At 35.6% G+C, this 23,398-nt stretch overlaps 2 protein-coding genes across 2 annotated transcripts in view; one reads left to right on the top strand and one right to left on the bottom strand.

The window, feature by feature from the left end:
- The window catches only part of LOC140166982 (tyrosine-protein phosphatase 10D-like), a 31,514-nt gene extending 14,390 nt beyond the window's left edge, over nt 1–17,124 (top strand). The window contains exons 14-25 of the mRNA XM_072190463.1: nt 89–159; nt 888–981; nt 2,296–2,583; nt 5,257–5,338; nt 7,292–7,376; nt 7,903–7,973; nt 8,767–8,901; nt 9,484–9,603; nt 10,583–10,740; nt 11,643–11,784; nt 12,516–12,645; nt 14,365–17,124. Of these exons, the coding sequence (XP_072046564.1) occupies nt 89–159; nt 888–981; nt 2,296–2,583; nt 5,257–5,338; nt 7,292–7,376; nt 7,903–7,973; nt 8,767–8,901; nt 9,484–9,603; nt 10,583–10,740; nt 11,643–11,784; nt 12,516–12,645; nt 14,365–14,402 (1,414 nt within the window). The 3' untranslated portion in view covers nt 14,403–17,124. The remainder of the gene's footprint in view (nt 1–88; nt 160–887; nt 982–2,295; nt 2,584–5,256; nt 5,339–7,291; nt 7,377–7,902; nt 7,974–8,766; nt 8,902–9,483; nt 9,604–10,582; nt 10,741–11,642; nt 11,785–12,515; nt 12,646–14,364) is intronic.
- Nucleotides 17,125–21,238: 4,114 nt separating this feature from the next.
- On the bottom strand, nt 21,239–23,053 carry LOC140165453 (transmembrane protein 87B-like). Its single transcript, XM_072188745.1, has one exon. The coding sequence runs from the start codon at nt 23,022–23,024 to the stop codon at nt 21,600–21,602; it is 1,425 nt and encodes a 474-aa protein (XP_072044846.1). The 5' UTR covers nt 23,025–23,053; the 3' UTR covers nt 21,239–21,599.
- Nucleotides 23,054–23,398: the final 345 nt, after the last annotated feature.

The following is a 23,398-nucleotide window of genomic DNA, read 5'->3' as shown; positions in this document are numbered from 1 at the left end:
TCACATTAGAAATGAATATATTCAACTGCATTGATATACAATTGAGGATGATAAGACTGACCATGACAACATTCTCTTTACATTCCAGTGTGGCTATTCGTGCCTATGGTCTTGATGGCAACTACACAGATACACCATGGTCAGAACCTTTGTCCACAGGTAAGTGAATTTTGGAAGGTATTTGTTAAATACTAAAACAAGTTGAAAGAGTAGTTTGCCTTACCTTAAAATAATTCATATATATAGTTTAATCAGCTCATAATCAGCGGGCCTTATAACATCGCGGATTAATATTTACATTTTGTATTTCGAGAATTGTTTTGTTAAATCTCTCCAGAAGCATCACAAATTATTCATGTAAGTCCTATACGTTGTCTATTTTCTTTAACACACATAATATAAACCAGACAGGTGAACTATATATCACTCATAACATGGGTCTACTTTTAGGTGTAGTAGTAAAAACCTAACAATTCCCGCTGATTACGAGCAGATCAAACTATAATTTGGTTGGACGGATCGGACATAGGATCATTGCAACTATCTACCAGTTTATTTATCCTGAAGCCTGAAGCATTTGAGAGAATGTTATTCTTCCCTCACGCATCCACCTCCACCAACTCAACACAAAACCCGAACATCCTAAAGGCTTATTTGACTCAAAGTAAAAGAAAGAGAAAGTTTTGAAATTGTTTGATATATGTTATTTCAGTGAGATAACTGCGACGTTGCATGATGGTCCTTTGCATGTAAAAAATCATGTCATGGTTATTTCAGTGGTTGTTTCATATTGTTGTTAATATTTGGTATTATTTCCAGATACAGTATTTTGAATTGTGACCATACTAAAATCATTATATAATTTTCAACCTCATTTTCTTTTCCAGGTTTCGATGTGTTATGGTTTGTGTATGCCTTGGTAGCTGTTATTGTCTTTGTTGTGCTGTGTTTCATCATTTTTCTATGTGTGTGCTGTGGAAGGTAGGTCATGAAAAAAAAAAATAATATTCAAATTTAAAAAAATTTAAATATAATATGTAACTATAGAGTAAATGTGCTTTATATCAATATTTATGGTAATGATCATGATGATAATAATTATAATATATGAGGAATATAATGAATATAACTGCAGTCAAGATAGCTCAATCAATAAGGTGGTGCATTGGTTTGTGGTAATCAGGGGCGTAGCCAGCTTTTTTGGTCAGAGGAGACAAAATAAAATTTCGGGGGCACGGATGAAAAACAAATTACAGTTGCATCATACAATACATGTGTCTGTATGTCTTCGAGCTTCCAAAAAGACGTAGCGCAAAATAAATTGGTATTTTACATTATTTTCGCCTATTATCAGGATGGAAAGGGCTTTAATTCTACAATGTTTTTTTTTATTTAACACTATTTTGGCCCATGATTGGGCTGAATTTTGGTAGAAAAGGGGATCACTACCCTTTTTTTTTTCTCCTTTGCCCTCCTAATTTTCTCTTGCATTTTTTTTGTAAGTGGGGCACTTTTTTCTTTAACTTTTTTCAGGGGGGGGGCACTCTCCCCCCTGCCCCACCGCTGGCTATGCTACTGGCGGTGATCTGTCACACAAGTCTTTTACACCAAAAAAATCCTGCTTATAGTCTCTGTTTACTCGAAAAAAAGTGACTCAGATAAATCTAAGTCATATGATGGTTTGAAATCTTTTGTTTCAACAAGTTTGTGTGAATAAAAGATAACATAAATAGTCATCCAAAAGGCAACCTTTTTACCTTTAACCTTTCTGCCTTTTGGACTTTACTTTCAACATCTCTGATTGGTTCAATACATGATATAGGCATCGTTGTAACCACTGGTAATTTGGCCAGTAGTACCCACTACCCATTGGGTTAAAAACATTATAGCTGTAGGCTCACTTTGTGCTTTGAAGTAATTTTGGATAGACTGGAGCCTGAGAGGAAATAACCTCTTGGTGCAGGCCAACCTGTCTGGGATTGGCACTAACGACTAACACCCAAAATTGACTTCCCTTGTAGTTACAGGCAAAGTCTGTGGATTCCTCACTACCCCCAGGCTATGCCTTCAGATTAATTTGAATCATATTTGTATTCTTATTTTGGTGGATGTTACAATTAAGTGCGGATAGGTCTGCACCACGTTCGGCTGCAACTGGCCTAGATGATGCGATCTGATTGTGATGATCCACCATGGCAGCAAAATTACAGCGTTTTGAATCCTTAAAGATCTAGCTGGAAAAAGGCGCTATATAAATCCTAAATTTATTTATTATTTATTTATATTTTCTCCCAGATGTGGCAGCCCAGGTGAGAATGATTTCTTTGAGGACAGTAAAAAAGACAAGCATATGCTGATGATTAAAAATATCAGCAGAACATCGCCTATGGCGTCCAAACACAAGAAAGACTTCACCAATTACTGCCAAGCACCATCGCATCGCGCACCCTGGCGTCGTGCACCCATGGAGCAATCGTATCAAACTCCAGAATCAAAGCACCAACCTCCTTCCTCTAGAGCTGAGCCTCATAAACCAACAGCTAAGTTACATGTTTATGCCTCTCCGACGTCGCAGTGGAGCAAGTAAGTTCTGGTTGGTTATATCATGAAATTAAGAAACTAAAAATCAGAGAGTAATGCTGAAAATCACCAGAACACAAATTGTCTGATTGGGCAAATCACTGATACAATCTTTATTTAAGGATATTAATGTTGGCATACTAAATGTATGCCAACCAATCGCCACCACTCTCCCCTAGTTCAATGTTGATGAAAGCACTTTTTCCTATTGGGCTCTCCAGTCTCCCCAATATTGATTGAGGGGAAATGGGGGAGGGAAGGGGAAAGGAGAAGGTTTGTACTTTTCAAACATAGTTATACTAATTCCACTGAGTTATCAGAGTGGCAATGAAGAGTTGCAATATATTGTCAAGGTGTGCCAACTATTAATTTTGTTGATTTTAGTTCCTGGGAAAAAATGGGTCTTAAAGAACTGAATTGGAACTTCTAAGCTATTTAGAGAACTGATTCCCAGGCAAAAAAATAATGGTCTTTTGCAGTCACAGAAATAAGACAAACTTTGCAAGGGCAAGACACACTCTTAGATGTGAAAATGTATTAGCCCTCATCAATTCAATGTGCCCAAACTCAATTATATAATAGAGACGTAATAAATGATAGTTTTAGGATTTTGATGTTACGCTGGTCCACATTTTGTGACACTTTGTTAGATGTGGAGCAAGTAAGTTCTGGTTGCTTACATTAAAAAATTAAGAAAGTGAAAATTGAATAGTAGTGCTGAAAATCACCAGAACACAAAATTGTCTGATTAAGCAAATCATTGATAGAATCTTTATTTAAGGAACTGCTTTGGAGAGAAATGGTGGTCTTGCATGTAACTTGTTCTTGGCAAAAAACAGGCGGAGGGTCTTAAAGAATTGAACTAGAGTAAGAACTGGTCTTCAAGAACTGATTTGGAACTTGTAAGCTAATTAGAGAATTGATTACTAGGAAAAAATATAAAGGTCATTTGCATTCATAGAAATAAGAAAAAATTTACAAGGGCCCGATGGGCCCATAGATGTAAAAATATATTGGCTCTCATCAATTTAATATGCCCAAACTCAATTATATAATAGAGACATAACAAATGATAATTTTAGGATTTTGATGTTACGCTGGTCCACATTTTGTGACACTTTTTTAGATGTCATCCCAGCAAACACAAAAACGTTTTTAAAACGTTTTAAATAAGTTATATTTTGGGTTTTGGTTTAGGTAAAAACGTTTTAATAACATTAAAATGTCGGGTTATATAAAGGTCATGAAATCGTTTTAAAACGTTTTGTATGAAAACACACTACAACAATATTTTTAAAATGTTTTTGAAATATCATTGTAAACTATTTTTGCAAACATTTTGGCCAAATATTTTGTAAACACTTAAATAACATTATGTTAAAATATTTGCACCCAGAAAACACAGAAATGTTCTTAAAATGTTTTTTACAAAACGTTTTAATAACATTTAAATGTCGGGTCATATAAAGGTCGTGAAAATATTTTTCAACCCCAAAATAACATTCTGTTTAGAATGATTTTTACCAAGTTTTCAAAAATGTTTTTGGAATGGTATTAAAACGTTTTTATACCCTTTATATAACCCGACATTTAAATGTTTTCTGTAAAACATTTGTGTTTGCTGTGCAGTAAATTACCAACAAATGTTATTTAATGTTATGAAAACGTTTTATACCATTAATGCACCCTTTATATAACCCGACATTTAAACGTTTTCTGACAACCTTTTATAACTTTTTGCGAATTATGTCGAAAACGTTTTGTGTTTGCTGGGATACTTACAATTTTTTAAACTAATATAACAGTATAAATATGCTTCATTCATTCATTCATTCATTCATTCATTCATTCATTCATTCATGTTTTATTCATATATCTCAAAGAATATATACAATCAACAATAATCAAATAATAGTATTGGCTACAAGTTAATATAAAATATAAAAACAAAACAATATGTATTTTTATATATATATATATATATAATATATAAAAATATAGACACAGATATTAATACATTTCACAACACTGTGTTTCACGCCAAAGCGATCATCCTTTTTTTTTTTCGCTTTGGCGTGAAACACAGTGTTGTGAAATGTATTAATATCTATGTCTATATTTTTAAAATAGCTCTACCATTTATTGGTATCGAGCACTATATAGCTGTCTGTGATATTTTTACTTCTTTTATAAATAATATATATATATATATATATAGGCGTAGAAATTTGAATAGCGATAGCGTAGCTGAGTAACATTAACTTTAATTCCAAGCTTTAGCCTCAGGGCTTCATCAAAGGCATAGGCAAACTGTTAAACTGTTTTTTCATTTAACAGTTTGCCTATGCTCTGATGAAGCCCTGAGGGCTTAAAGCTTGGAATTAAAGTTAATGTTACTCAGCTACGTTGTCGCTATTCAAATTTCTTACTTATATAATATTTCTAATGGATGAACCAAGTCGTAAAAAGCCAAGACCAAATCTCTCACACTATATATATATATATATATATACAATTTTCAACAAATGCATTGCTTTAAAAGCAATTGTTGGCAAAATTGTGAGATCAGGGATATCCCTGGTGAGATTAAGCCTTTAAATTAGTGAAAATATCTTTTATTGTCTTCTCATCCTAGCCTGTTATAATCATACATACCACACTTATTCTTGTTTTCAGGCCTATCTATGTTGATCAGTTTGGTGAGCACATGAGAATGATGAATGCAAGGGGTGGAATACGCTACACAGAAGAGCTCAATGTAAGTAAAAGTATAAGAAAATTGTATCCGTATTTTGAACAAATTCATTTGGGATATTTATTCCTTTTGTGTTTATTAGTTTTTGAAGTAAATTTTCGACTTCAAAATTAATTTGTGTATGCAAGGTCCTAACACAATTAAAATTTCTATTCTCCTGTCAAATGCTTGGTGAAGAGTGACTATACTAGCTTTGGTTCAACTCTAGTTCGGTAGTAAATTATAAAGGTTTGTGCGCAGTTGCGTGCAGTCGTGTCAACAAGCCATGTTCGCTCTGGAGGGATTAATTTACATGTGCGCTTTGATACTGCATCCAGCTCGGGATCCAGCGAAACCCGGACTATTCAATCATTTATTATTCCTTCTTTGATGAAAGTTTACAGAATCAAAATCTTCAAGTTTACTAATTAAAGGAAGGTGTCTGATATATTAGGAAAATGGAATTCTTTAAAACTTATGTATAGAGGGCCCCTAATAAGAATAATTCCCTTTCAAGCATTCATGCAAAAAAGACATGTAAATGTTCCTTGTAAATGTGACTAATTCAGTATGGAATTACACATCGTTATACTGGTAGTCCACAAATCACTGAGTTCCAAATCAGTGTATTTCTGAAGAAATCATCAAAAAACTGATGAATAGACTCAAACTGTTGAATAGGCTCGAACGTGGTATACCACAGTCAAGACTCGAACGTGGTATACCACAGTCAAGACTCGAACGTGGTATACCACAGTCAAGACTAATTTGACCGTTTTAGATGAATAGACTCGAACGTGGTATACCACAGTCAAGACTAATTTGACCGTTTTAGATGAATAGACTCGAACGTGGTATACCACAGTCAAGACTAATTTGACCGTTTTAGATGAATATACTCGAACGTGGTATACCACAGTCAAGACTAATTTGACCGTTTTAGATGAATAGACTCGAACGTGGTATACCACAGTCAAGACTAATTTGACCGTTTTAGATGAATAGACTCGAACGTGGTATACCACAGTCAAGACTAATTTGACTGTTTTAGATGAATAGACTCGAACGTGGTATACCACAGTCAAGACTAATTTGACCGTTTTAGATGAATAGACTCGAACGTGGTATACCACAGTCAAGACTAATTTGACCGTTTTAGATGAATAGACTCGAACGTGGTATACCACAGTCAAGACTAATTTGACCGTTTTAGATGAAGAGACTCGAACGTGGTATACCACAGTCAAGACTAATTTGACCGTTTTAGATGAATAGACTCGAACGTGGTATACCACAGTCAAGACTAATTTTTGACCGTTTTAGATGATTTCTTCAGAAATAATAAATACCAATTTGGAACACCTAATTTCAATATGTTAATGAAAAAATATGAGTTTTTACCTGATACCAAAATCTGCATTTTAATTGGGTAAAGGTAAAGTGGGTGATAAGGCTATCGATCGGGTCACCTTTAAATCTACAGTGATGATAATGTTTAGAACACAATAGAAATGAAATTACTGTTAAAATAAATAAAGTAATAAATATATCACAACCCTTAACAATTATTAATTAAAGATTTCTTCTTTGCAAGTCCAATTGAAACACTTACTGTATGGGACGTTTCAAGAGCTAAGGTCTGCTCTTTTCATCAGCCAGATGATGCACTGATCTGCTTGGGTTGCCAGTTGACTTCTTGTTGGTATTGATTGAAGTAGCACTGTCATCACCAGAAATCAATACATCATAAAGGTGGCTTAATTTGAATGTGCCATCAACTCTGTTCTTAACAATTATATTCCTTAAAATTCACTTTCATTGGTCTATATACTAACACTACGATTTCTCTTGAACTTAATGATATCGGTGCCAACTTGCATTGCAATGCTGACTCCAATGCTCCAGAGAAGAACAGATACAGAAATGTCCTGCCATGTAATATATACTAACACTATGATTCCTCTTTGTCATACATAGAAACTGAATGATATTGGTGCCAACTTGCCATGCAATGCTGCCTCCAATGCTCCAGAGAAGAACAGATACAGGAATATCTTGCCATGTGAGTGTGATAATGTAAATCAGGCTGGGTGTGAGTGAAAAAAACTTCTTATGGGTGCACACCTTAAAATGCTCACCAACCCATTTAGAAAGTTTATTTTCTGTATTAAATTTTGTTTTCTCTGGTGATAGGTAAAATCCCTTCACCATCCTCACGAGTTTTCTCCACTGCCCCTATCATATTTTGTTATTTGTGACCGTACAGCACGAATGAGCCGTAAATGTCCTCAATTGTATTCTGAGTTACAGTGTAAAATGGGCATGAAGAGTCGTATTCATAGGTACCTCAATTTGGTGCTACGTGTACCTCATTTAATGAGATACACGTAGCACCAAATTGAAATACCTATGAATATGACCTTCATGCCCATTTTACACTGTAACTCAGAATACAATTGAGGACATTTACGGCTCATTCGCTGTACGGTCACATTTGCTCTCTTTTCTTCTGTACATATTTTGCTGAAATAAACTCGTACGACTTGTAACTAACATGTAACTCAAAATCCTTCTTGTTCCCCCATCAGATGATACTAATCGTGTTTGTTTGCATGATCCACCGGATGGCTTGGACTACATTAATGCCAGCTATGTAGATGTGAGTACAATTTTAATCAAAATTAAATTCAACAAATAATATCACTGCTATCATTGGCTATCGAGCGCTGTCTATTTATTAATGCAACAATTTTTTATGCCATATTTTGTAACAATATCCTCAATCTGCTCAGCCATGTCTCTATCGCCTGATAAAACATAAGAGATATCATTATCTTAAATGCCGAGTTGTATCACACAAAATATAATGTTATCTCCTGGGTTGGAGACATGTCAGACGGACTGTATCAAAATGATTAGTACCCATCAATTTTGATGATTATTGAAAAGCCTGCTTCTTCCAAATGCAACATATGGTCTTCTTGAAATAACCATACTTTACAGTTATATTACTGTTTACAACATGAATCAACAAATTATGTGGAACCTATGTTGCATGTTCATGTGGCAGTCATATCCATATCACTGGAAACTGATGGGTACCAATCATTTTGATACAGCCTGGATTACCTGTAAAACCATTTTTTACATCCGCTCTTTATGACCATTTTTACCAAGTTCAACCAGTCACTCCTGTGCACGAAATAGGTGAATCCATTGAGTCCTTCAGATACGTTCACAAAATATTGCACTGTGTTGCCATGCCAAATCACTGCGCGCATGTCATGTTACGGGCAAAGTAAAAGATACACGCAATTCAATACATACCTTGCTGTGCTCTTTTGTCTCATATAACATGGACAAGGACCAATGAAATTAGAGGAAAAACAACTGTTTAAGAAATTAATTTGAAGCTGTAAATTAGCCTAACCTTATTTTGTTTGTATTTTCAGGGTCACCATGGCAACAATGAGTACATAGTAGCCCAGGGTCCATTGCCTAATACCGTTGAAGACTTCTGGGAGATGGTGTGGGAAAATGAAATTCCTACCATCATAATGAACACTAATTTAGTGGAGAATGGAAGGGTAAGAAAGTTTATAAATCCTTGCTCTATTTGACTCATAACTTGACTCCTGACTAGTCTTGACTCCTGACGTGACTCTTAGCTTGACTTTTGATGTGACTCATAACTTGACTCCTGACGTGACTCATAACGTGACTCCTGATGTGGCTTATAACTTTACTTGTAGCTTGGCTATAAATGATGTGAACTTTACTTTTGACTTGACTCATAACTTGATTCATAACTTGACTAATGATGTGACTCATAACTTAACTGTTGACTTGTAACTTGCTATTTTGTGTTATGTATGCCAATTTCTAGCAAACATGGATGGTTAAGAAAACAGAATGGCTTGGTACTCAATAACTTAAGTTGATCACATAATTTGCCAAATAACTACCATCATATAGCGCAAACTAAGAAAATTAATAAAGGTGTGCTTTGGGCTAGAAATTTAAAATTCTTCTTCTAAAATAGTGTCCTCAACACTATCTCCCTAGACTTGGGTGTAAAACACTTTTAGCCACAAACAAACGTATTTGTGTTTCATCAATCTTTATATTACCAATTTGTTAAAATTTGTACATGTTTATCAAACTTTTAGGTCAAATGTGAGAAGTACTGGCCAGACAGCGGTGAAGCCCAATATGGCCGAATGACAGTCAAACTAATCAGTGAATCAGACACTCAAGAATGGACGGTCAGGACATTTGAACTCTCCAAGGTGAGTACAGTTTGTTTTTAACTGCTACAGACAGACAAAGCTAAAATAAATATTTCAACTTTCAATCTGAACTTACTATTTATGCTGGTTAACAGACCCGAAAATTCAGCAGATTTCAGCAGTTTTTCCCATTTTCAGCCTAAATTCCGCCTGTTGTACCTTAAATATTTCAGGTCTGTTATTTTCTCATTGAGTGCAAGTATCAGAGAATTTTCATGTGCAAATGGGTAGGAAAAAGTGCATTATCACGAATTTTCAAGTGGCATCTCTGAAAGGTGCAGGTTTCATCATAAGGCCTAAACAACAATTTTTATTGCCCTTTTCATGCCCAAAAATCATAAAAAATAGGGTTGCATTTTGTTTTCATATTTGGATTTTCATATATTTGGTATAAAATTCTAGACTGTGCATGATCTGAGGATACTGTTCCCAACCCAGGCTACTTTTTGCATGACAAACCTTGTTAAATCATTGTTTTCCATTGTATTTGGTGGTTAACTTGCATTTTTTATATTGTATGTGGCAAATTACATATTTTTGAAACCAACATACCAACCCTGACTTCAGAGCTTTAAGGGCAATGCAAACTTTTTGTCTGCCTAATCTTAACACATCATTGTTTTGCCATAATTTGCCGCAGATTTAAAAATATTCAAATTATTTGATATCAGAAAGACATTCTTCATATTCAGAATGCAATTTGATGCGTCTGATGTACTTTCAGGTCCCACAAAGAATAATATGCAATGGTGGGTGACCAAGCCCTTAATAAGTTGATTTAGTTCTTTAGTTTCAAGATCAAAAATTGCATTTACATTGTTACAGTTGCTGCAAAAAAAAAAAAAAAAGCTGCATTTTACTTGTATAATGTGAAAATTGTATCAATAAATCATACTGTTGCTACAAATAAATATACTTACTTGTATAATGAAAAATGATTGTGGAAAAGTCACTTCCTTCGTTTGTTTCATGTCATCAGGATGGAGAATCCAAAGGTCACGTACGCATCTTCCAATATCGTAATTGGCCAGACCAAGGTGCCCCACAGGATCCAAGCTCTGTGCTGAAATTCCTGCAGACAGTCTTGCGCGCCCAGCATCCTCGCAGATCTGGACCAGGAATAGTTGTGCACTGCAGGTGAGATATCAACTGTTGGTTTTTGGGAAACTTGTATGTGAAATTGTCAAATCAAAATTTTCCAAAATTTGTAGAACAATTCCATGTCCCATGATATGTAATATATGATTTAGTGATACGATATTAAAAAGATAAACAGGCATGTCCTGTAGAATTTAATTGGTATTTCCATAATTATATTTACACATGCCACTGATCTTAAGGTATTTCTCCAAATCTATCACTTAGGGGAATAAAATAGTAAAGGGACATTATTTCTCTTTTGTTGTAATGAAGCCAATGCAGATCCAACGTAAGAGGTCATTTGAAATTCCTTTTTCCAGGCGTATGCTCATCCTTTCAATATTTGTCTGCTGGACATGGCTTGATTAATGTTGCATGCTGTTGCTGACCATTGGCAGATTTTATGAGCAGCCAAATGCACTGTGATAATGTGCTACAGACTTACTATTATGCTTACCTGGTAAAAAGGATTTGATAAGCTTTTTCTTTAGAAAGCATATTCATGCAACTCATAGGATTATGCTTCCTCAAATATTGAAAGGGGACTATAAAATGAGCTGTGATGTATGTCTGTGGGTTTAGGTGTGTGTATGTGCACAAAATGTTAAACCTTGTCCAAAAAAGTGTTAACCCTTGCTGTCTTTTGTTAATTTCTCAAACATGATTTGATTGATTTCAATGGGACTTGGACACAATGACCCTTGGGAAACTTTTTATAGGAACCAATAAAGCCTCTTAAAGGGGTATTCAGGTTTTGTTTCACTCAATTTTTATTTCTTTATTTTTTAAAGCTGCAATTGAACTTTGTTCAAGTCCCAGGGTCCAGCATTGAGGTTTTGACATAATATTAAGCACCTCGTAACGTTACTGATAGTTTTATGCCATTATTTATCCCATAGTGCTGGAGTAGGCAGATCAGGTACCTTTGTAGCCATTGATATCTTACTGCACCAGCTAGCTGCCGGTAACAGTGAGACACTTGATGTCTTTGGTGTATGCGCCAAGTTAAGGAGGCAACGACGATACATGGTCCAAAGTGAGGCAAGTACTTCAATATTGCATGTTCTCTGTGTCTGTTTTGATAAGGGTGTTCCTTTGTCCACAATCAGTAACAACACCAGGGATTGATTTCACAAAGAGTTACGATGCATCATATAAAGTCCTAAATCCATTATAACACCTGTTGTAACTCCTCCATATAGGATTGACATGTTACGATGGGGTTGGACATGAATGGTGGGTTAATATGGTGCGTTGTAAATGGTAGTGAAATCCAATCCTAATTAGAAAGGAGCAGGGACCACACTGCTCTTTGCGGGAAAACATTTTCAGGTAATATTATGGTGAAAAATTAAAAAAAAGCCAAGGTAGCCCTTCTTGGAGACTGTCATCCTCTAGTCATAACAAGGACAAAATTCTCCCTTCTCAGATTTGCCACTTACGGTATTCCGTGGCCATTTCCTTAAACAGAGATGGAACTTTTCAGAAATGGCGCCATAACTGAAATTATTTAAATCTAGAAGGGAACCAAATTTTTCTTTTTTGTGTGTGAATATTTTTTGAAGAAAGTGAGGTATTTCCTCATAAAAAGAGCAAACAATATTTATCGCAGGGGATGATTACCCCTTTAACCCCTGCGATAGCTTGTTTCCCGGAACCATGGCGAACATGCATGGGCCATGTCGATTTGCATGTAATAGCTTAAAACAGTCACACATGTTACACACCTGGGATAGTCGCTTGATCAATGTTTTGCGTGTTTATTCTTACAGGAGCAGTACAAGTTTGTTCATCGAGCCGTGCAGGTGTATATGCAACAGCAAGCCAATTATGAGGTGATGATGGACGGTGGTAGTAACTGGGCTATGGGCACATCTGCTAGTGGAGCAGGGCCTACGGCATGTAAGTGTATAGAGATGTAGGCATAAAGACCAAGAGGGGGTACTTGAGTTTGGTTTGGGTAGGGATGTGCTGAAAGAAACTGTAAGGGGACCCATATTTAAATCAAGACAGAGATTTTTGACCAAATTTAAACCAATTTACACAATTTTTTACAAAATTTCATTTTTGTTTATTCTTCAAATTTGGGCACCAGTTATATAAAATTGGGGTATTTTATCGAAAAATGACCCATATTTGTGACCCGGCAGCACAAACGAGCCGTAAATTCCCTAAATTGTATTTTGTGTTACGGTGTAAAATGTGTACGAAGGTCGTATTCATCGATAACTTAAGCTGGCCCGACATCCGTCTTATTTTGATAGTCAAAAACTAATCAATAATCCTATTGTTGAAGTGGATAATAAGCTTCTACCTTAGATGGCCGGCTATAGAACTTTTAATAGCTCTGGTCTTTGTTTGCTTTTGCTAAATCCTGTTCAAGTGGTGGATTACCAGGCATTGTATTTTGTACAGGTATGCATAACCAACAATTAACAATGAGAGAACTTTCTTAAACCTCGTTGACTTGGGGATGATTTGAAATGACCGCCAATTATGCCAGCAATGTGGAAAAAGAGACACATGTAAAAACGTAAAAAGCTATAATTTTGTTGAAGGAGCAAAGTTTAACAAACCATAACCCCACTTCTGGATATCGTTTGAAGTCAAATGATATACCATTTTTAAGTTTATGATGTTTATTTTTTAAACACGAAATAAAACAAAATTGACCGGGGAGGAATTTACGGTCACATTTGTACCAAAATTGACCTAAAGGGAGTCATTGTTATACCACAGGCCCACAAGTGAGCCACATTTGCGGCACGTTGCAGTGTGGTCATTTTTACTGAGTACCCATCTTTGTAGTGCAATGTGTTTATTCCAGAGCGGTTGCAATACAGTTAAAACTTACAATATGGTCCACAATAATGCTACAATATTAACTGTCACATTATTGTGGACCATATTGCCACTAAGCAGTATAAGTATTTTGTGTGTCATATTTGCTTATGCACTGCATGGATGAAGTATAAATATTTGGTATTGGTTGATGTCAGAGCAGTGCTATTAAACAGGTGATTCCTTAGCATAATTAATTGCATTCATCACATAGTGATGTATATTAAGGAAAACTGTAAAGTGCATTTTAGAGAAAAGTTTAAAAAATACTGATTTGTAATGAGGCTGTGTAGTGTTTTCACAGTAATTTCATATTCATTATATGAAAAGGTTGTTCCTAAGTGTTCAAAACACCCTCTTGTACTGTTTTTACTTCGAATTTTAGCTTTTAAATGGGTAAAATATAATATGTCACTATATGAAACAGAAAAATGCCGTAAACATAAGGGAAAAGTGTATCCCATAGTGGCGCATAGTATATGCTTCTACTTTATTACCATTCGCCAATCCATTTGTAAATCTTAAAGGAGCATAGTAGAGATCAAGACCATTGCTGAAGCACGCAACAAGATAGCACTATGAAGGTGTGAACCAGCAACCTTTGATCATGAGTGATTGCTTGTACTCCTGTGCAACTGTACATATACAGGCGTACAAGCATCACACAGGAAGAAGACTTCAAGCTTTTGGGTACTCCTAATTGTCAATTTTGTTGTTGTTGTTAATTTGTGTGTAGTGATACCTTAAGTCCTAATTTTGTTTTTGTGTTTTGCTTTACAGATAGCAATGCAGGCACGTCTATTGATGAGTATCTTTAGACACCTTGATGGGAATCTGTCGACACCTTGGGTGATTCTCCCTTCATAAAATGGACTTATAATCACAGTGAACTCTATGTAACATCATATGGCAGTATGGGATGTAACCATAATATAATGAACGAAAACAGAAGTTTCTAAATTAAATGTGAAAGTTACAAACATTGGAACTTAACTGATGATTAGTCTTTATCACCATGATCACAGTCAGTCAAGATTCTACCTATCTGGCTGATGAATCAAGTATTGCTGACGGCTAGTATTGCTGAAGGCTAATTGCTTGCTACCATTAATGTGTGGACATTCACTCATGTATTATTATTAGTAGGTGAAATAAATAAATGTTTAGTATATTTTTAATTTTAACTTATACAGTTTTATTTTTGTAAAAATGTATACCAAATTATCATCAGTACTATTATATAAAACACAGTACTATAAACATGTAATCTGTATTCAAATGATTTAATGGAAATTTAGGTCTGGTTCTGTAATGATATTTGTATTGGTTTTGCCTAATTGTAATTGCAAGTCCCATAGATAAAAGAATGTGGTACAATTCTGGTTTACTCTGCACACCCTGTGTTTTAGGGTTAGGGTAATGTTTATATGGTTAGGTTTAGGGTTATAATTAGGTTGGGTTACGGTTAGGGTTATAATTAGGGTGGGTTAGGATTGGGGTTATACATGTGTGCAGGGTATTTCAGAATTATTCCAAAAATGCAAGCAGCATAACACATATATCACGGTGTGTGACTCAGAAGTGACTTAGAGAACTTATAGCCTAAATGATCAAATTCAAAGAAGCAAATGTACTTTAATGTAAACTGTATGATATTTGGTGCTGTACGTAACAAATGTGATTGTTTGATGGATTGATCAATTGGACGATCATCAAATGATTGAGATATCGATCAATCAATGATACCTACTTAGTCTTACTTCTGAGCACTAAGTCATGTTTTGAACATGAAACATTTTCAAATGTCAATTCAAATCACATAATGAGTCTTTTTATCTTCTGGAAGTCTATTGTTCAGACAGAAAAACTTCACGATAAGGATTGCGTATCAATGCATCATTGCTTCACTGTATATGTGTTTTATGATTGTAACGTAAGATGGTAGCGTAAGATTTTAGATTAAGATAGTATCATTAAGTCATTTCTTGTATGTCAGCGCTTTGACCTGTTTAATAAGGCGCTTAACATGCTTAATAAGTCATTTTATTATCATATAGAGGTGGGTGGTACTGAATTATAAGGATGCTGTGAATCGGACTCATATCTGACACTGGTAGTTGAAGTGGTTAAACACCCTCTCAATCATGTCTGTCATCGTAATGATTATACTTTTATTAAAATTATTATATTCAAATTAAAAACCTGATGTTACTCTGGTCCACATTATGACACTTAAGGCTTCAGACCCCTCTCTCCCATGCTCACCTGCTCAAGTCTGTCAGCGTTACTAGTTTCTCTCTATTTCTTTGTCACCTTTTTTTAATTACGAAGCTTTCTTAATACTAATTGGATGTATTTTCACGCCTTCCTCTGCAATCTCAAGTTCTACTCGCCTCTCACTCTCTTTCCCTCACTCTGCTCTGTGATTTGCTGACTTTATCAGTATTATGTTAAATGACAGAGAGGAAAAACACATTTAAAATAAACTGGAGTATGGCATTCTAGACCAAAGCAAATACCAAGTTATGAATTGCTATTGTTCGAATTAAATCAATTACCTTCATTTGAATTCAATTCTTTTTGTGTTGCATGACATTATCATGATTATCAAACCGTGATTTGGAAGCTGCATTTGTCGACATTTGGATATTTCATCCCCCATTTCATTCCCATGATAGAGAATCATGATGACAGACTTTTCGGGGATTTGACGCACAACATGCCCACTACTTGGTAATCTTGGTTATAGTTTGTTCGGATTATAATTGGCAAAAAATGAGACTCCTAACATCGTGTATTGATATAGAATTGCGTGCACGCAGTTGGACTTTGATAGGAGCAGTATCAATTATTGCAATCATAAGCTGAACAAACTGAAGTATATTATTTCAATGTCGCTCCCGTATATAGGCATTTTTTTTTAATGTTCACCTCATGGAAGAGCAAGTTTGTAAATAAATCACATGTCCATGTGACAGGGGTAGAAGTATGGAAGGATAGTCAATGACAGTCGAACATGTACATGCGAATGCATGAATGCCAGTAATTCAATGAATTTTAAGTAAGCTTACAAGTTTCACTCACCTGCCGGCCACACTTACCTTTACGTGACCGCACTTGAACAGTTCGAAGCTACTTTCCTTGATGGATCTATATTCCCCCCTCGACTGTATAAAATACTCTATTATTGATGTAATGCCAAATTTAAATAGGGGAGGTGGGAATTGTGCGGTGGCAAACGCGTCTTTAATTCCGATGTACGCCATCTTGATCAAATCAAACAAACCGGGCAACGGTAACCTCGTTACCAATACAGCTAATAACAGGCGGACGCTCACATAATGATAATGCTGGTATATCGTTCATCGGTACACAAACGAGATTAAAAATGAACAAAATAAATCTACGAACGTGATTGGTCAATCAACTGTCAGATTTTCCGATGATTTCCGGAATTTACCGATCGGCTCCTGAAAAGGTCTATAGCCAAGAGTAACTATACACCTAACACAAATCAATTGAAGCCGTACATTTTGACACTTCTTTCTGTGTCAGAAATTTACATAACCTACAAAACAAAAAACAAAGATATACTTTCTTCACATTTTTAATAAGCAACAAAAGACAGACAGAATAAAAGTGTTTACAACGAATACCAGGCTAACAAATAATAATGATATCCAAAACAGCAACCAAACTTGAAAATATAAAAAGGGCCAATGTGTTGAATTCTTATCTCTATTCCTGGAGATAAGATTATTAACAGAGCAGTTGTTTTATAAATTGATATAATGAAAGACAGAGATAAAAAAGACTTTAGCGCGTCTGACGTCATCTGTCAATCAAACTTGAGCACGGTTTGTTTACCAGTGTCGTGATGATGACTTGCTGAGCGGCGGTATAACCCCCTTATTGTTAATTTTGCACCTTCAAACATACAAACCATCTCAAAAGTTAGGTCTTTATACTTGGAAACTTTCTCTCCCGAAGGCACCATGTCAACAATGCCTAGAAAAGTTGCTTTTTGCCTTGAAAAAGTATGTAATTTTTCGCCATTTTATGCTTTTCCTTTTCTCCGATCGGCACCTGATAAATCGGCCTTCCTTTTACGCGCTATTAACCAATCAAGGATCGTAATTGACAGAGACGTCAGACGCGATAAGTCTTTTTACCTCTGTCTTTCTTTATAGTGTAAATCTATTTGCAGCAATATGTAGTGAAATATCCTATTGGATATGTGGTATGAATAAAGTTTATTTTATACTAATAAGAGCAATGATTTGAAATGTTTAATTCCAATAGCGGAAACAAGGCGAAAGGTATAGATTGGCACATGAATCAATTACAGGACATATAGGGTCCACAACTTATAATTTCCCCCTAATACTTTTTAAAATAAGTCCAAAGTATTCTGCGAATTGTACAAAGGGATGTATAGCCTTATTTGTTTTACACATGTGGACCAATTTATAGCGTCACACGTCATTGCGGTCAGTCACAATGGTTAATTTTGTAAGAAAAGAGGCCATTTTAAAAGTTGCACCTGAGTCCATAGCAATCAGGTTTTCTTTAACAAACACATGAATAGACCGGGCCTACTGTATTGTTTGAGAGTTGACTCCTATGGGCTCAGGTGCAACTATTAACTGTTTAAAACGGTATCTTTTTTGACATAATGAACCAATGAAGTGTGACGCTATAATTTGGGCCATATGTGTAAACCCATACCTTTTTACACCTTTGCATGTCGTCAAATATTTTTCGATTCATTAAAAACAATATTTAGGGGGGAACTTATACGTTGTGCACCCTATAGTACAGGGTCACGGTGTATCAAAATAAAGTATATAGTTCAAAAATGCCACTGGGTTAAAGAGTATGAGGTATTTTGTCAAAATACTTCGAGTTGATAGCTGAATTAACATCTTGTCCTCTCACAACTAAAATTACTGGTGTATGACCATTAATAAGAACTAAGTAGCAATTTTTGTGGGCCGAGTGAAAATGCAGTTTCGCAAAGTCTTATGCAGATATCAGCTCTCCTCAACATAACATTCACACCACATCTTATGAGAGGTCTGTCCTGCTTATGTAAGTTACTTCATCAAGGTCTGCATAAGGACATTTTAATCTATTGGCATTTTACGAACTGTATGCGTAATTTTGATACACCCTGTATAGGAAATAAAGTTTTTGTGCAAAATTTTGGAATAACTTTTCTTACTATTTACTGGCATTTTTATTAACAAACATTTCCAATCTATAATTTTAATCATATGATTGGAAATGTCAAACTAACTAAACAGTTCTTAAAACAAAAAATAGACAAGTAGTGAATTTTAAGTTTTGTATTGAAATACTCATTAGATATTCGGACATAGTAAAAAACTATATGCTAGTCAAATTTAAAAAATGCCCACCACTAATTGCAACATTATCCATTTCACATGGTCCATCTCTCAAAAGCTCACATAAAAACATAAGTCCCGGAAAATCCAAGTTGTGGAACAGTTCCTAATTAGCATAAATCAAAATGGCCGCTTATGCAGGAGTGAAATTTGGTCAAGCGTTGTTAAAACCAATACCAATGTACTCCTCTTGTTATAAGGATTCAGAAGAAGTGTAGTTTGACTTATCTCCGATGTACATTTGCTTGAGTTATAGGAGGAAAGCTCAAATGTCAATATTTGAATTCCATAGGGGGACAACAAATTTTTGATTTTCATTTAAAAAAGGTCTCATAGTGTCTTGCTTGTAAAAACATTTTTAAAAAGAATAGTTTGCTAATCTCAGGTGATTTGTTACCTTGGTAACAGTGCAAAGAAGATTCAATTAAAAAGACCTATGCTGACCATCAAATATTCGTTAGAACTTTAACATTACTGGAAATAGAATGGGACTAGATTAAATAACGTAGATATGTTACAACAAATATTTTACGTCGAGTAAAAAGTCTATATGGTCACTAAGTGACCCTATTTATTTCAATGTAAATAAGTGCTGTCATCAGTGTGCTTCCATAAAGGCTTTGACACACAAGTCATCATTAAGTTTACACGAAGAAATGTGTAAAAGACGTATGAAGTTGTTTCTCAGCAATCAAATATCGCAGTGAGTCAAATGTTGGTGCATGGATGTATCTTTACATTATTTTTGTGTGTTTATACAAATTTTTAGAATCCAATTGAAAATCCTTCGTTTAAATACTTTTTACGCAAACAAATCAAAAACGCGTTCCATGCAATTTTTTTCAAATGTGCGCCCGTATAAAACCACGCCGAGTGATTGTTTTCTCCTTTTTTGTATTGTACTACAAATCGACCAAAGAAATAATGTTGCCATGGTGAAGAACCAAATACAGTACCGATTAAATTTTATTAGCCCGTTTTTGGGAACAATTTTCGAGAATTTTGTACCATAAAACACTGTTTTGTTACATTATCGATATCTGGATTGTGTAACGTTAGTTTTGATATCTAACTGCCTACATTATTTCTCAAATATCTGTCGCTTACTTTACCATTTGAATTTCACTCCGAATTTAAGCTACTTTTGCAAAAAAACGAGGTTTTCGCCATCGATACCTCGATACCTGTTATGCACTATTCCATAATAGTCAGTTTGATTTCAATCATTTTCATATGTCCCTCCGTGGCTCAATCGTTTAGCGCGCTGGACTCACACCGGACTATATAATACTATAGTTTTGAGCTGGAAAACTTTGGTACGTGTTCAAGTCCCTATGTGGTCCATTCCATTTAGTTTAGTTTATTTTTCTCTCATTTTTTACTTTTTTTCTTGTTCGTTTCTTTCTTTCTGACTGCAGTGATTGATTGTTTTGCCTGGTTTTTTTTTTCATTATATAATTCAGGAATTTTTAGGCCTATACTAGTCTAATAGGCGCGCCTATGAATATATTTTTACAAATTAGATTAACTTGGTTGTTGGTTTTGTTATTGTTGTTGTTGTAGTTATTGTTGTATATATTGCATAATCAGGGTATAAATAGGCCTATTATAGCCTATAGAATCATTGATTTATTTCACGACGGATCTCATCCAGGATAATTTTAAAAATTGAAAATATAGAAAATGCATAGGAAAATTACCGAAAACGGCTGCCCACAATCAACCACCCCCACCCATCAGCCCATATGGTCCTATCATGGTCGCCCCCTCCCTATCCCTGCAACATATAGGATGACTAACGAGCCGCGGTTTGTCCGTGGCCCTAGTTCAGATTGATACACTAAGTACGCTTGAATTGAGTTCATTCTTTTCTGCATGGCTGTTTCCATTATTAACTTACGCCCCTCTGGAATCAAGCCTTGAAAAATCAATTGTATTTAACCTTAATCCTACTTGCAAAAAATACCTACTTAAACATTTCGAAAAACACAACACATAAAGATACTTCATGATACCGGCGTCAAAAAGATAAACAATGAACACCTGTCAGTATACATATACATATTATTTACAAACAAAATGCATAAAAGAAAAAACTTACAACAGCCCATCTCAATACCATCACAGAAATAATGGGTCATTAATATACCCGAGCAACTTCAAAACCACCCCATTGGTATACCAAAAACGATGCAAATTCACCTCAAAACCTTTGAGTATCCCCGTACACCACCCCCCCCCGGATGCCCGGTATCATTTTGGAGCTTGTTGGAGTTAAATAGGCTATATAGCTTCATATTTCAAGATGTCTACTTATGAATGGGTTCGAATGGTCTAGCGCTTTAGTACTACATGTATAATACTGACATTAGTTCGATAGCCATGATAGCGGCAAGGTGTGGCATGGGTTCGAGGCCCTCCTTTGCCAAACTAAATTTCTTTTTTGAAAATTTCATTTTAGGGAAATTGTGCTAGGCCTAGGCGATTTTATATATAGCGTAGGATGGTGTAGCGTGCAGCACTATTTAGGCTCATCGATTGTTTCTAATTCGTGGTGTTCAAAAGTATTTTCGTCGGCTGCGTCAGCTTCTTCTGATGTGTTGTTGATTACTTTATAACGTAAGAACACGAGATTGCTGGAAGTTGGTCGTTTACGATGACAAAAAGTAGGAATTCAGAATATGCAACAGACAAGAAGGCACCGTTGACGTTTAGGATTCCCACCACATGCAAGCAAGTATTTGAGTTTATGAGAGTCTTGACTTGCCATACTATTGCAGCAATGTTGGTGGCCCCATAAAGAACAATCCCGATCAGCACGCAGACGTATAAAATCATTTTTCCGGAATCGTGTTGTTTGTAAAGAAGCCTTATTGTTCTTACCAAATTGACAAAGATCCATACAACCAACACAAGTCCGAATATGAGAGTGAGTAGGGCCCCTATTCCTACAATTATACTGGCGGTCATGTTAGAGTCGGTTACTATAAACTTAAAGCCTACTGCTGTGCAAGATGCAAAGATGAAAAGTATGAGGGTTGCTGCTGACACGACTTTACACAAACGTGTGCTGAGTTTGAGTTTTGTAACTCCGTCGCCAAGACTAAATAATATCATAAAAAGTAAACGCAGAGACAAAACGAACTTTAAGAAAATCATCCTCATAATAAGAACAGCGTTGTTGACGTCCCATCTGTTCATAATGTCGTGGTGGATGGCGTCGAAGATGCTGTCTAACACACTGACAAAGAGCACCAAACTCATCAGATGGTGAATTCGTAGTAAGTTCTTCCAGTTGCAGGCAATAAGAACGAACCATACGATTGTTTCTAAAATGTACACACAGCACATTCCATCATAGAATAGCAACACCGAGTCTGGATATCTTGATGGAAAGCCATTTGCAGATTGAAACTCAACTTCAATGTCAACTTGAGATATGTTCTTTGAGTAAGTGTTTGCGTAAATATTCAATATGTAGTTGCCATTTCGGATAACGCGTGTTACTTTGTTCTTTGCTAGCCCAAATGTAACATTTGTTGTTGTGTGGGAGACAGAGTCTTCCATTGCATTCCTTTTGGAATTTGCCACATGAGGAGACTGAGGTGTGATTGACGGTATAACGAACCATTCTTCACTAGACTCATCCCGAAGAGGAGTGGCCTTTTCTCCACAAGTCTGTGTCACAGGAAACGCGCTAGAGTAATACCAGAAACGCGTCTCATCTTCCATAAGGCGATCCATGTACCATGTGTCGCTCTTAATATCACAGTCCATGTATCGTATTACCCAAGATATTTCATAGGTGCCAGTGCCGATGCAGTTTCTAACCGAGATCGAGACTAATGTTTCATTATGAAACGTCCGTTTATATACTTCATGCCTACCGTAAAGGGTCAGCGGAATGCTTGAATTATCATGAAGAGTCAACGAATCACTGAAGTTTAAGTTGGTTTGCAGCGAGCGCATGGGTGTGACACACAATATCAAACACACACAAATGGTAAGCAGACGATCTTTGAATGCCGCCATGATTGTTTTTGATTGAGTCCCGCGCGAAGGCGTCTTTGCTGGTGTCATCAGGTTTCGTTTATAACGTAATATCTGAAAATACCTGAAAAATAAAGATTTCCGAACAAAGGTTAATATAAGAATATTATTTACATTAAATTTTAGGCCTGTTTGTATTGGTATATATTATTAACGAAATCTGCAATAGTGTTTATCACATTGATTTAAAGGGGCATTTCCTGATTCTATAGTACCTCTAAATATTCACGACAAAAATTTATTTCTAAAAAATCAGTTGCTTCGGAAATTTAATTTGAGAGTTAAAAATAATCGCACAAATTGGGTGGTGAATTGGCTGCATGATGCGCAACTCCAACCAGTGGCATAGCCAGCAC

The sequence above is a fragment of the Amphiura filiformis genome, chromosome 12, assembly GCF_039555335.1.
Source record: "Amphiura filiformis chromosome 12, Afil_fr2py, whole genome shotgun sequence".
Classification (NCBI taxonomy): domain Eukaryota; kingdom Metazoa; phylum Echinodermata; class Ophiuroidea; order Amphilepidida; family Amphiuridae; genus Amphiura; species Amphiura filiformis.
This window is presented reverse-complemented; position numbering and strand designations above follow the sequence as displayed.

Bases quoted from the DNA above. Each gene is read 5' to 3' on its own strand.
- LOC140165453 (XM_072188745.1), bottom strand. From the start codon at position 23,024: ATGGCGGCATTCAAAGATCGTCTGCTTACCATTTGTGTGTGTTTGATA.